The sequence below is a fragment of the Tiliqua scincoides genome, chromosome 5 (genome assembly GCF_035046505.1).
Source record: "Tiliqua scincoides isolate rTilSci1 chromosome 5, rTilSci1.hap2, whole genome shotgun sequence".
NCBI lineage: Eukaryota > Metazoa > Chordata > Lepidosauria > Squamata > Scincidae > Tiliqua > Tiliqua scincoides.
This window is the reverse complement of record NC_089825.1, coordinates 80,739,674-80,752,843: the sequence shown is the minus strand read 5'-3', so window position 1 is coordinate 80,752,843 and position 13,170 is coordinate 80,739,674. Positions and strand designations below refer to the sequence as shown.

General features: G+C 41.7%; 1 protein-coding gene across 6 annotated transcripts in view; it reads left to right on the top strand.

Annotated features, from left to right (window-relative positions):
* The window catches only part of UBTF (upstream binding transcription factor), a 46,920-nt gene that overhangs the window by 25,560 nt on the left and 8,190 nt on the right, over window positions 1–13,170 (top strand). For 5 of the 6 annotated variants that reach the window (XM_066628068.1, XM_066628064.1, XM_066628065.1 and 2 more), the window contains 3 exons: window positions 762–875; window positions 1,632–1,787; window positions 6,384–6,539. In XM_066628068.1, coding sequence (XP_066484165.1) covers window positions 762–875; window positions 1,632–1,787; window positions 6,384–6,539 — 426 coding nt within the window. The remainder of the gene's footprint in view (window positions 1–761; window positions 876–1,631; window positions 1,788–6,383; window positions 6,540–13,170) is intronic. The other variant, XM_066628069.1, reaches the window with a different exon arrangement.

Genomic DNA, 13,170 nt, shown 5'->3' with positions numbered 1-13,170 from the left:
GAAAAAGGTTGAAAATCACTACCATAGCATATCTTGTTTTGTGTATTGAGGGACTTCTGAGCGGGATCTCCCTAGCCAAAGTAAATGTATAGGAGAGAGGGTGGCTCATATGTGGAGGAGTGGGCTCAGTTCAGACATTAAGTTACATACTATGGTTTGCACTAATCCTGCTTGGAATGCAGACCATAGTTTTCACTTCCAAATGTACAGGCAAGTCATAGTATGGACCTGATTTTCTGCTTATGATTTGCCAGTTCAGTCATTGCACAATTCATAGTTAAAGCTTCCTTGACACATGTACACAGCCTAGATTAGGCAGCACTTTGGACACAGAAACTACAATTACCAGCATCATTACTGTGGAATCGGTAGAATATGCCAGGCCCCACCCCAGTTCAGACATCACATTGTCCTTTGGAGGAGGATGGTATCCTTGAATGGGTTACTTCCACTTGCTTCTGTGAGCAGGGCTCATATACATTTGTTTCCGAATTGTCATCTTTGACATTCCAGATGGTCTTCAGACGCAGCTGCCCTTTGGGGAAGAAAAATGTAATAGGAAACCAGCGCAGATGCTGGATTATTGATGTCATATCCTTCTGGGAAGCTAATCCTTTTAGGAGGAGCTTCTTATTGATATATGTTGAAGGTGCTGCCAAATTAATTTGCTATAAGGGTGCAAGGCAGAGAACATCAAAAACAGCCCAGTGTCTAGAAAGCCATGATCCATTTTTGTTTTGCCTTTCCCTCCAAAACTTAAGAGCTTACCTGAAGAAGAACAGCAGAGGGTTCTGGGAGAGGAGAAGATGCTGGGAGTGAACAAGAAAGGTGCCACCAGCCCTGCTTCTAAGAAGTCCTCACCAGATGCCAGCAAGGTGAGTGAAACTTGCCCTCTCCAGGGGTGAGGGCAACTAGAAGGAAGCTTTGTGGATATGAGTGTCTTCTGTTTTGTTTTGTTTTCCATTTAAGCTGTTGGGTGAATCTGACTTTCAAACCAGTCTCAAGACTTCACTTAAAATGACTGCTAGGTTTGTTGTGGGCATTTTGATAAAGGCAGCAACTAAACAAACAAAAATTCCAAATGTAAGGTTTCCCCTTTATATAAAATAAGTAGGACCGTCAGCAGGCTTAAAGAATGTTTAGTTGATTAATCATCCACCATATAACTCAGTCACTGATAAATTAAAGAAAATTTCCGTATGACCAAAAGTCCCATTATATGTACCTTGTTGAGATATTGAAGAAAATGTGTACTAATTAACAGTTTAATAAGTTACCACTTGTTTTTAGACATAAAGGCCTGTCTTTAGGGGTTTCTTGCTTTTTCATTCTCTTTATACAGTAACACACTAGAACCAAAACAGTCTCAAAAGATAAACATACTTTTAACTTTATACCCCACTTGTCCCATTTGAACTTGCTGATATAAATTTGTTCCCAGTGATTAATCAGTGTTAGTTGATTAATGTACTGGGTAAAGTTTGCAGCCCTTCCACTCCAATTTTTGCTCTCTCTATCTTTCTCTTTATTTTTGTATTCTATTTCCCATAGCGCTTTTTCTTTTTCTTTTTTGAAACAAAGATACAAACGCAAAGTTCTACAACCACGAGTCCCTTTGTGCTCTTTGACAGGGAGGTTCTGAGAAACCCAAACGGCCCGTTTCTGCTATGTTTATCTTCTCGGAGGAGAAACGCAAGCAGCTGCAGGAGGAGCGACCCGAACTGTCGGAGAGTGAACTGACCCGGCTGCTGGCGCGGATGTGGAATGATCTTTCAGAGAAAAAAAAGGTTGTTGGATCAATAATGCACATTCTCCTTACCATATTTTTTGGGAAGGAGGAGTGGGGGAACGTACTCCTGGGTGTCTCAAAGTCAGCTAGAATATTTTTTGGTTGACTTGGGTGGAACCAGGAATTTTGACCCTCTCCTTCGCCCTTTTAAAAAAAGAACAGAAACCTGCTAGAAAATCACAGGAAGTTTTGGAATTATCCAGAGCTTTCTGTTCCTTCTAGAAGGCACCAGCAGCTCTGTCGCAGTCTGGGCGCTCCTACCATTTCACCTTGCGTTCTCTCTGTTCATTTTTTACCAGTTTGCGCCAGGGAGAGCCAGACCTCAGTAACACCTTCATTTGGTGTGGAAGTGGGCACAGTCAGAGCTCCCTTTCACATCCTTATAAATTATTCATCTTCCAGTGCAACTGTGAATATGGCACAGAACTTAAAAAGGAGAGGTCTTGAGGCTTGGTTTAAAAGCCTGAGAAGGGGTTGTTGGGGACCCTATTGGGAGTGATTGAATATCATGATTTGAATGATTGATGATTAAGGGAAGAAGTCCCATTTGAGGGGTGGTTAGGTTCTTGCTGACTTTGGGTGAAGACAAATGATCATTTATCAAGCAGTCATTCACTATAATGGGCATGCAATCACATAGAGTGCCAGTGGCCAGCAGCTTCTACCCACTTGCTGAGGGGTACTTCACCACACCTCTGCACCAGTCAGAAATACAAGAAAACAGGGGCGTGGTAAGATTCTCCATCCTGTATCTACAGTAGCTATATTATAAGATTAGGACATATATGAATTTTTAACTTTTGTCAGCTGTTTTATCTATATTGGCAGAAAATTGAGAAAATAAATAAACCCATGTAAGCTACCATGTAAATGGTCACATACAGTCATCTGTTTCTTGCTGCAGAATTCAGTATATTTAGAAAGACAAATGGAGGTTGGTGAGAGGAAGAACAGGAATCTGATGCTCTTGTGGGCAGTTCAGAGCACTGCTGGAGAAACACACGTCATCCCACTTTGCTCCCCTTAAGCCTCATAAATTAAACTTGGTAGCCATGACACCTAGAAACATGACTTGTGGTGATGTTTTCTTTAAATAAATAACCAATGAAGCTTCCAGTTCCTAGGAAGCTGAATTCTAATTAGTCTACTCACAAGCGTCTTATTGTACAATCTACAAAGAATTGTACGTAGAAGGTGTTTTAAACTTTTATCTGGCAACCTAGTCTTTTCTTTTCTTCAGCAAGATACAGGTCCAGCCTATTTATACACTGATTTTTTATACACAGATTTGACTCAACGCGAATGGCCACTGCAAATGAGAAGGAATGTGCTGATCCCTGGAGAAGGGGAAAAATGCATCCTTTTAAAATCAGTTTAAAAAACTGAACAGTCCTTTAACAATAGCCTCCTTAATGAGAGACAAAGAGGGCAGCTTGCTGGCAATCCATCAATCCTTCTCTCTCCAGCGGGTCCCTTCCTTCCCCCTGAGCAATAAGGTGATCACTTTGCATTGGTGAAGGGAGGGGCTGAGTGGGGCCTTTCTTTCTTTCTAAGTGCTTGGAGGAGGACTGATTGATGGATTGTCTTCTTAATGACTCTTATCTTACATCACAAAGGTCAGCAATTGCTGTTTTTAAATCACCTGAGCAAAGAAACTTTGTTTTTTTAAATTGATTTGCTATAGTGCATTTTTTGCCATCCACATGAGTGCTTGGAATGGAACCCACACAAATAATGAGGCTCAACCTGTACTTGCATTATTACTGGTACAGTTTATACCCTTCAAGGTAGACACTTCACGAGAGATGTGTAAAGGTGTGGGGAGCAGGAGGATATAGAGGGTAGGTGAGGAGTGGTTTAGGCTTTTAAAAATCTCTCTAGGTATATGGTTGAGTCATGTTTGATGCATTAAGGCCATAGTGTTGTCATACCAGCAGTTTACTAGCCTAGGAGAAACTGCATTTCCCAAGAGAAACCTGAAACTATGTTCTCTCTACAATACATATGGTAGTCTGAAGGTCTGATTACACAGGCCTACAAAATTGAGGGTCAGAAAATTTTTTCCCAAACTTTATGGTGGTTTAATATGAATTTGGGGTGCTGATTCAAAAAATGGCATCTTTTTTGCCCTATCACATCTAGTTTTGGAGATATAGTATAGCCTCATTAGTGAATGGTTCAAGCAGCTTCCTCATGAGGAAGCCATGGTGTAGGCTTGAACCATTCACTAAAGAGGCTATGCTTTGTCTCCAAAACTAGACGTGATAGGGCAAAACAGATACCATTTGGAATCAGTACCCCAAATATACCCAGGAATTGGTGTAACGTTTAAGGAAGCAAAATGTGTGTTGGCCTGTGTTGTTTGTCTTTAGAATACCCTCTATTCACAGAGAGAGAGAAAACTGCCTGTCCATGAGATCATTTAAATTAAGCAGTCATGTATGTGATTAGGTTGTTAAAAAGTGAAAATGACTGCCTTAACCTTATTTGCAAGTGATGGTGGGGTGTATATGTGTTTTGTTGTTGCTTTTTTTTTTTAAAGGTAGATGTTTAGTCCACTGTGTGAAAGAAGCCAGAACTGGTGTTTTAATCTTGAACTTCCAAATAGAAAAAAGAAAATATACAATTCTAATAAAGTGATTGCACTATGTCTGATTAATCCAACAAATTAGTATAAAGAGGTGGTATGGTGAAGGAGCTAAGAGACTGAGCTATGAATCAGATCTTCCCCAGTGCAAATCTCACCTCTGCCATGTGCCCACCTTGTAGCCTTAAGCAAGCCATTCCCTCTGAATCTCAAGCTCCTGCTATAAAAAAGGGATAACAGTAAATTCTGTAAGGACTACATCAGGCTAATGTGAGGTGCTTTGCACACTCAGCAAATACTAAACAAATGCTGGTTATTAATAGAAAATAGAACTGTGTTTTAAGTATTGCAATCTCAAATTCCTTATTTGGCTGCTGTTTAAATTCTGGCCTATTCAGCAAATTAATGAAAGTTATTTCTATTTTATAGCAAGAATTTTTCTATTTTGAGATTTCTGCCCTGCTTTATCTATATACACAAGGCAGCTAACAATTAAAACTTGCCTATATAAGGCAGTTAACATGCTAATAACAAATACCTGTTTAAAACCCACTTAACACTGAAACTCCCTTACATATCCTCAAACACATGCTGAACAAAATATTGCACACATGTTAGGAAAACTAGTAGGATCAGGCTGCAGTTGATCTCGCTGAGCAAAAGGCTCTGCTGATTGGAATCGCCATAGAAAAAGCCCTGCTCTAATCATGCTGCATCTAATTATTGCCTTGCACAGAGAAATAGTAAGCAGGGCCTCTCCATATGATCTTAATGAACAGGCTCAAAGGCTATGCAGTGTCTAGGCTGTATAGAGTTCTTTAAACAACCTTGAGTTGTGCCTAGAAGGTGATAGGTAACCTATGTGCTTGTCATATACTTGATATTTTAAAGTTTTTAGGCCACTTTCTGCTCCAGTAAAGGTGTCATCAGGGTCGCTCGTAGTTGTACTAAAAAAAATTAACTGCAAAATAAAACATCTGAATAAACAAGCCAAATGAAAGCATAACAAGCAGGAATAACAACCAGCAAACAGCATCAATAAAAATAAAAATAAAACCAAAGCATAGCAAAAGGAAAGCCAGAGGAAACAAAAACATCTTCATTGGCAATTTAAAAGTGTGTAGCATAGGTAGCCAGCCAGGCCTCTTTGGGGAGAGAATACCATCGCTGGGGAGTCACCTTTGCAAAGCCTCTGTTCTGTATCCTTCCAGCCACTCCTCAGTAGGCAATGAGACATGAAACTGAACTTCAGATAACAAATGTCATTTGTGGAATAACTCATCTTCTTATTTCCATTAAGAAGAAGGCAGATACATTTTCACCTGCTGAAGTTTTCTATATTGACGAGTTTGCTGTAGAGCTTTGTGCATTGCAGAGAATGCTGGAGTACATTGTAGGGTACATACAGGTGCACCTCCTATATCCACATGGAATCTGTTCCGGGCCACCACCCCCCATTACAGGCCACCCTTCTCCATGGTCTCCTTCCCATTAACATTGCCCCCAAGCACTAACTGCTTCCTGTTAGTGTTCAATTTAGTCTTTTCAAGCTGCCTGCAGCCTGCCTGCACATTGCTGTAACCTCGCATGCTTATAGCAACATGTAGAAGAAAGAACATTTTCTTAGTGCTAAGCAATAAACGTTAATTGGTATGTTGTCGTCCCGTCCCAAATTCATGGATAAGTGAAACCGCAGATACTGAATCTGCAGATACAAGAGGCTTCCTGCCTGTACTTTATTTGCATGAAGAAAATGAATAAATTAAAAGTGTGCCCTGAAACATAAATAACCTTCTCCTTTGGCTGTGTATTACAAGAATGTTCAGTAGCATTGTTTAGGCTGCCTAATTGTGCCGTTGCTGGCTTTTTAATAGTGGGAGCCCAAAAACACAGTTGGAAAACCACTGTAGGACAGTATGCAATCAGCTATTTGTTTCTTACTGGTGAGTCCTGGTTGCCCCGAAGATTTCTAGATGTTTGACTGTCTCTGCCCATTTTCTGATATAGGCCAAGTACAAAGCTCGTGAGGCTGCCTTGAAAGCGCAGACAGAGAAGAAGCACGGTTCTGACAAGGAGGATCGTGGCAAACTTCCAGAGTCACCCAAGACAGCAGAGGAGATCTGGCAGCAAAGTGTCATTGGAGATTATCTTGCCCGCTTCAAGGTAAAGAGGGGAGGGTCACGTATGGCTGTGGAAGTGAGCGTTGGTGCTGATTGAACCTAAACCAAAAACTGAACTTTTACACTTTCTTGAGCCAAGACAGTATTTTGAAGTTGTTTGGGAGAGACAATATCACACTGCCCGAGGGATGAGCTCTCTCATCCCAAATTAGCTTGGTCTTCTCTATTCTCTTGCCAAGTGAGATGGGAGGATTTTTACCATGCACTACTGTGTAATAATGTGAAACAGTACAATGGGTTCAGCAGCAGATTTTAACCCAAAGCAGAACACAATTTAAAGAAAAAATTCAGATTACTGGTACAGAATTGGAAACAAACTAAAAGTAAGAACAGATATGGTGGAACCTCCTCTAGCCCCCAACCTGAATGAATAATACACATGTACAACTAAGCTCTGTAGGACTTTTTACACCTTCTGGATTTGTCTTGGCTTGTGCCATCTTTGAAAGATGGGAAACGGGCAAGGCAGAGGCCTGTTGCTGTAAGGTGATTATGGTAAGGAATCTATGATAACAAACAAGGGCAAATTGAAACCCATGTGACAACTTTTAATATTGGCTGTTATAGTTTAATTAAAATGTTTATTTATCTTCTGTCTTAGGGGGATTTATATAGTGAGATCAAAGAACAATACAGCATAGTTTGATCAAAGCAACAAACAATAATAAAATTGCAACAGATTCAGCAGCAGAAAAACATAGTGGTCCGCACGCCATGGGCTCAGAGGTTCACCCATTAGTTGGGCAAGCACTGAGCAAAGTAGTCACGTAGAATGCTTGATATTACAACAGTTTCAGAACATCGTGAGGGTGGAGCTAGTCCCGACTTCCTTGCAGAGGTCATTACCAAGCTCTCAGGCAATTATTTGCTTTTATTTATTTCTTGTACGCTTGGTTCTTGCAACCTATCAACTTGCTTCACTTCACTTTGCAAATCAACACTGTAGCATGAGTCCTATTTTAAGTTTTCGCATATGAACCAATTAGTAATCAACTTGGAACCAAACTGGAACAATCATATCATGACTCCTTGGACTCTTTTGACACCTTGGAGGTGACAAGCGGTTGGGTCAGTGACAGCTGTATGTACCAAGGAGGGAATCCAAATACAAGACCAACAAGGAGGGTGCTAGTGGTCAAGAGACCATTGTCGTTTGGCTTGTGCTCATGTGAACAAAGGCATTCCTCATTAGATGTTCTGGTTGTGGTTCAAAAATGGGATGGGGCTCTTGAGTGGTTCACATGCTGTTTACTTACAGGAGAAAATTTATTTCTCTTAACCCCTAAAGGGGGTTATAATTTGAATTTCTATGAAAATATTTCTCAAAATATTAGACTGTGTAACAAAACAATTAATAAGCTTGGTCTGCTTAAGCCATGGAGAGCCAGCCTAGTTTAAAAAGCATCATTCTCACGGCTTCCAGAAGATTGTCAGACTGTTGCAAACCTCCATGAAAGAGAATTCAGAGGGATTGGGCAGTCACCAAGGAGCATTTTGCATATGCTGCTGTTTTTTGATGCATGGAGGAAGCTCCTATGGTTATTTTTTGCTCAGAGATGGAAATGTAGGGCAGGGGCCCCTGCAACAGGTTACTCTTCTTCCTTCTGGTTTCCAACAGTACTTGAGGGGAGCATTGCGGTTGTCTGCGCATGCCTTAGGGGTGCACTGAGCACCTTCCCACTTGGTTCTTTCAGATCACCACACAAGGTATCCCGAGAAAGAGAACACCCGTTGCAGTGTAGGTATATGGGTGATTGACCTGCTAATGTACTTGGTGGCCTTAAAGCTTGTTAGACAACCCTGCCCAAAGCAGCATTGTCCCCTGATGCTTAATAAGAGTCAGTGATGCGGACCATGTAGTTGCCTTGCACAAAGTGATGGATGTTTCATGTGGAGAAAAACAGAGGAAGTAGCAACAACTATAATGAAGCAAGTGGCCTCTGAAAGTGCCTGGCAAGCAATTTCACAATGGGGGATAATTGCCAAGATAATCAAGTGCTGAGGAGATGTGCAGTGCCCCTTCCTTGATCCTGTGTGACGCAGGAAATGCACTTGTGAAAGGGTATCATGGTGTGCAGGTAAGAAGAAAATACACCATGGGCATTCAGTATATTAAGCTCCTGGTCCCCTTCATTCTGAGTTTGAAAAAAACACAACCTGGGAGCAAAAGGTCCTATGCAAACCGAAAGTCTCATATCACCTTGGGGAGAAAAGCCACATTGGAACAACAAGGCCACCTTATTGTTACAGTCTTGCAGGAAGGAGTGTTTAGTTTGTGTTTTTTTTAACAATAATAATAATAATACAGGTATTTCTATACCACCTTTCTTGGTCATCACATTTCTCCTCAGACTTTTATCCAAGGCAGTTTACATAGGCAGGCTTTTTTAAATCCTCGCAGGGATTTTTACAATAGAATAGTTCTAATCTTTCGTAGAACTCCTCATTCTAGCTGAATTCCTTCCTGGTCTGGTCTCTCTCTGGCCGCTTCACCTCCCACGCTCAACTTGACAGCAACTCCTTTCTGCCACCAAGGGTCAGCTTGTCAGGATATCAGCATGTTGTCAGTTTTTGAATACTTCCAGTTGTTTCGAACTGGCAGCCTTAGGTCTTCAGGCTTACAAAGCGGCAGCTCTACCACTGAGCCAGACCTCCTGCCTAGGCATAAAGTTAATCCAACTTGTAGAGCAGCCATTCTCAACCAGAGTGCCACGAATGGTCCACAGGTGTGCTATGGAAAATTTGGAAAGGATCTTTTTTTAGTAGGGCGATTGGAGGATGTGAGTCCCCAGGGTGCCTTGTCAAAAACAGATGGTGTGCCTTGAGCATTTTCGAGCCTTGTCAGTGTGCCATGAGATGAAAAAGGTTGAAAATCACTGTTCTAGAGACAGAGCTGTTTGCTACCTGGAAGGCAGTTGTGAGAGACAAAAGGCAAAGACCACATGCCATGGGCTCAAGTGTTTCCCATTAGTAGAGCTAAAAAGGGGTTTTGACAAGAAAGCACAGATTGCAAAGGTATTTACAAATTCACAGTGAGGCAAAAAGTGACCTGTCTGATCAGAATACAGGAGGCAGAAATAATTACTTAGTGAACTCTCAGAGAAGACAAATCAGAACACTGCAACAGACAGTCTAAAATAGATAGAACTTGCACAAAGAAAGCGTTAAACTCTAAAGCAGAATAAGTTTGGAACCTTATTTGCTGGGCATATATGATTTCTCTTTGGAAGGCTTAGAGTTGAGCAAGCCTCTTGCAGCAGTTCCTAAGACAGATGGCTCCTCCAAGCAGTTAGTTTATATAGCAACATTAGTAAAGGATGCACGCATTACATTGGTAGAGTGCCTTTGATAGGTGCAGGCATTGGCTGTATGTGAAATGATGAGGGTGTACCAGCCAGTGCTGATTAGGAAACAAGGAAGTGATAATCAGTTTATGAAATCATGCACTCCAATGATGAGAGGAATTGTGCAAAAGAAGAGGTATACATGAACTCTGTATAAAGTTATCCCTCAGTGACTGCAGGTCTGTGGCTCTTCTGCTGAAAATATGAGGGTGCTTAGAGTTCATTAAGGTTGTGAAGAGGTTGATCTTGTGTTCTAATATCTGAGATTCAAGGACCACTTGTGGGTGGATTCCTTGGCTGCCTTCAGTGCATCTGCTACAACACTGCCAAAGTTCAGCAGGTGAATTGAATTAAAGAGAATAGTGTATATGATGTACCTATCACAGAGGTCTATAGCCAGTTGGCAGAAAGTCAGCAGGAAAGAATCTCCTCCTACTTGTAGAATTGGGCAACAATATTTGTTCTTGAGGCAGGGAAGCACTCACTGTGCTTGATTCCACAATTCATTGACAAACAATATACAGCAATGTATGCCCCATTCTCAGAAAGAGGTTATGGTAATGGTTTGTGGGAGGTTATGGTAGTAAGGGAATTGAGAGAGGTGTCCTGTCTCAAGTTGCATCTGTCCTGCCACCCAATGAGTGAATGTGGAGTAGTAGTTGAGATTAGGAGTTTCACAAGATTGCTGGACCCAAAGGGAATTGAGAACACAAGAGAATTCATGGCTGCAATGGGTATGTGCAGAGATGGGCAAAGTAAATGCCAAATGTAAATCCAAGTAGATGTGAGGGTTGCTGAAGGAATTCATGGAGAAGACCGCATAGGAAGCCAACTTAAGCCCATAGTAAATAGTGTGTGCTGGAGTGTGAATTGAGAATTGAGATAGGCTTATCCCAATTGTATACGTCAAGCAAATTAAGCAAATTGATGCTTTGCTTCATGAGCAGTGCATGAATTTGTGATTATAGTTCCCACTAGCAGCAAATTACCTAAATGGGGATTCTTGAACCCCTTGATCAGTGAAGGGGCACAGGAGCAACCACTCTGCATTTTGTGAAGGCCCATGGAACTATGAATCAGCCAAACAGAAGAACACTATATTGGTAGTAACTGATTCCAGTTGCAAGCTAAAGGGACTTCATTGTTATAGGCACATAGAAATGTGAACATGCTTGTTTAAATCTATGGTACCAACCAGGTCCTAGCACGAAGCGGATATACCTATACTGCATGGAATTTCCAGAGTGCAATGGAAAACGTTGGTGCTAAAAGTCCAGAATGGATTGAAGATATAGCAGGGAGAGGGGAGAGAAATACCACACACAAAACCTCAGGGTGTGAGACCTGGGGGTAGGTCGGTGGCTCCTTTGCACAGAAGGGCAATGAGCAGTTGGAGAAATGATGCAGAAGGTGTCTTAAGGAGAAAACCATGTTGAATTTGACAGTCTGCTGTGTTGAGTTCCTATATCATTAAAAAAGATGGGACCCTGGAACAAAAGAAAAAAAAGCCTGCCTTGGATGCTGATCAGTACTTAGTATGGGAAACAGGCTGGCATCAGGAGTGTTGAGGTGAGCAGGAGTGAAAGATTCTGTTTTGAAACACTACGAGTCGTTGTTCACTGGGGAATTGGTTTAGGTTTATACCAGTGGTTCCCAGACTGTGAGCAGTGGCTCCCTGGGGGCCATGGAATCCTCATAAAAAACCTGCTGCCCTATACAGTGTAGGCATATAGCCTAATGGTGAGCTGTAGCCAATAGTGCAGTAGATCAAGGGAGCCACCAGCTGAAAAAGTTTGGGAACCACTGGTTTAGACAGTTGGTAGGAAAACTACTGGGTGTGCCAGTGAGGGGTTTTTGTTTTTATTTTTAGAAGTTCGTGGCTAAGTCCATGAGCAAAATGGAAAAATGGTGCTGAGAGTGTTGATCACCCTGAGTGGTGTTTTGGCTGCTGCACAGGTACCTGGTTGAATACCCGAGTGACCCCTAGAGACTCAGCAGTTGTCTTCCTCTTCTGGAGTTTTTCAGATGCATTGTTGGTCTTTAGAACATAAGAGATCCTTGCCAGCAAACAGTTGACCATCTCTTTGGGTCCTGCTCTTGAGCAGCAACGCCATGGAACATATCTACATATGTTTCTTCAAGGACTTAGAACTCCAGTCCACCATATGACAAGCATGGTTGACTTGCAGTTGTAAGAGACAAAAGGCTTCTGCCTGAAACACCCTGGAAGACTGTTTCTTATTGTCCGGCAAATGTTTGAAGTGAAAAAATTTTTTATAGGCGGCACCGATACTGAGACCTGCATGCTTGTGAGCTAGCAATAAGGAGGGAGCGTGCAACTGTGGAATAGAACTTTTGTCTCATCACATCTGATTTACATCCCTCCTTCTCTATTGGAACTGAGTGAAGGACTCTGCCGTTTTTATAATGAGAATCTTCACCTATAAGGGAACAGTTCTGCTGAACTAGATAAATCTTCTCAAGCCAGTGTGGAGTTCAACAGTTTTGTTTGAGAACTCTTGATTTTGCCTCAGAATGAAGAAAATCACCAGAGAAATACAACTGGCCAAATTGAAACATTGGGTCAACCTGTGGCACCAGCACTATCTCCATGTTGACAAAATGAGTCGTACATTTGACTTGTTCCACATAGAAACGGAGGTTCTTAGATGATGAGATTTATTCCTGACTGTGTATGACATGGTTCAGGTCTGACTAAGAGGCTATCTTCTGCGGTCGTGTTGTCTAAGGAATCTGAGTTGGAATCTGCTTCAAAAGCTGAAAAAGGAGACAAATGAAAAGCCTCTCCCATCTGTTGAGGGCAAGGGGGGAAAAAACCACAATGACATAAAGGTTGGTCACTGTAATACGCTCTGGACTGATCTCAGTATTGCAATTGGGCGTCACTATAATTGCTTAAAGGAATATGAGCCAAATGTACCTGTGGTCTCATCAGCACTTGCATTATAGTTGTCAAAGCAGAAATTGAGAATGTAGCAGTAGGAACAACAGGAGACTGAACTGAACATAGCAGAGGATATCGGAAGCACCAGAGTTGCAAGACTTTAAGGTTAGAATTCTTTAATGAGACAGTGTCCATGCTATCCTGCTGGATAACTTTCAGTGGTACCAAGAGTGTGGTCACAAAGGAGAAAGAGGTAAATCCTCAGTCTTTCCTTCTGTAAAAGAAGGGGTCACAAGGGCCTCAGAAACCTCACTCGGTGAAGATGGAGTTCTGGGAGGGTATATCCAGGCCAACTGTGAGTACCT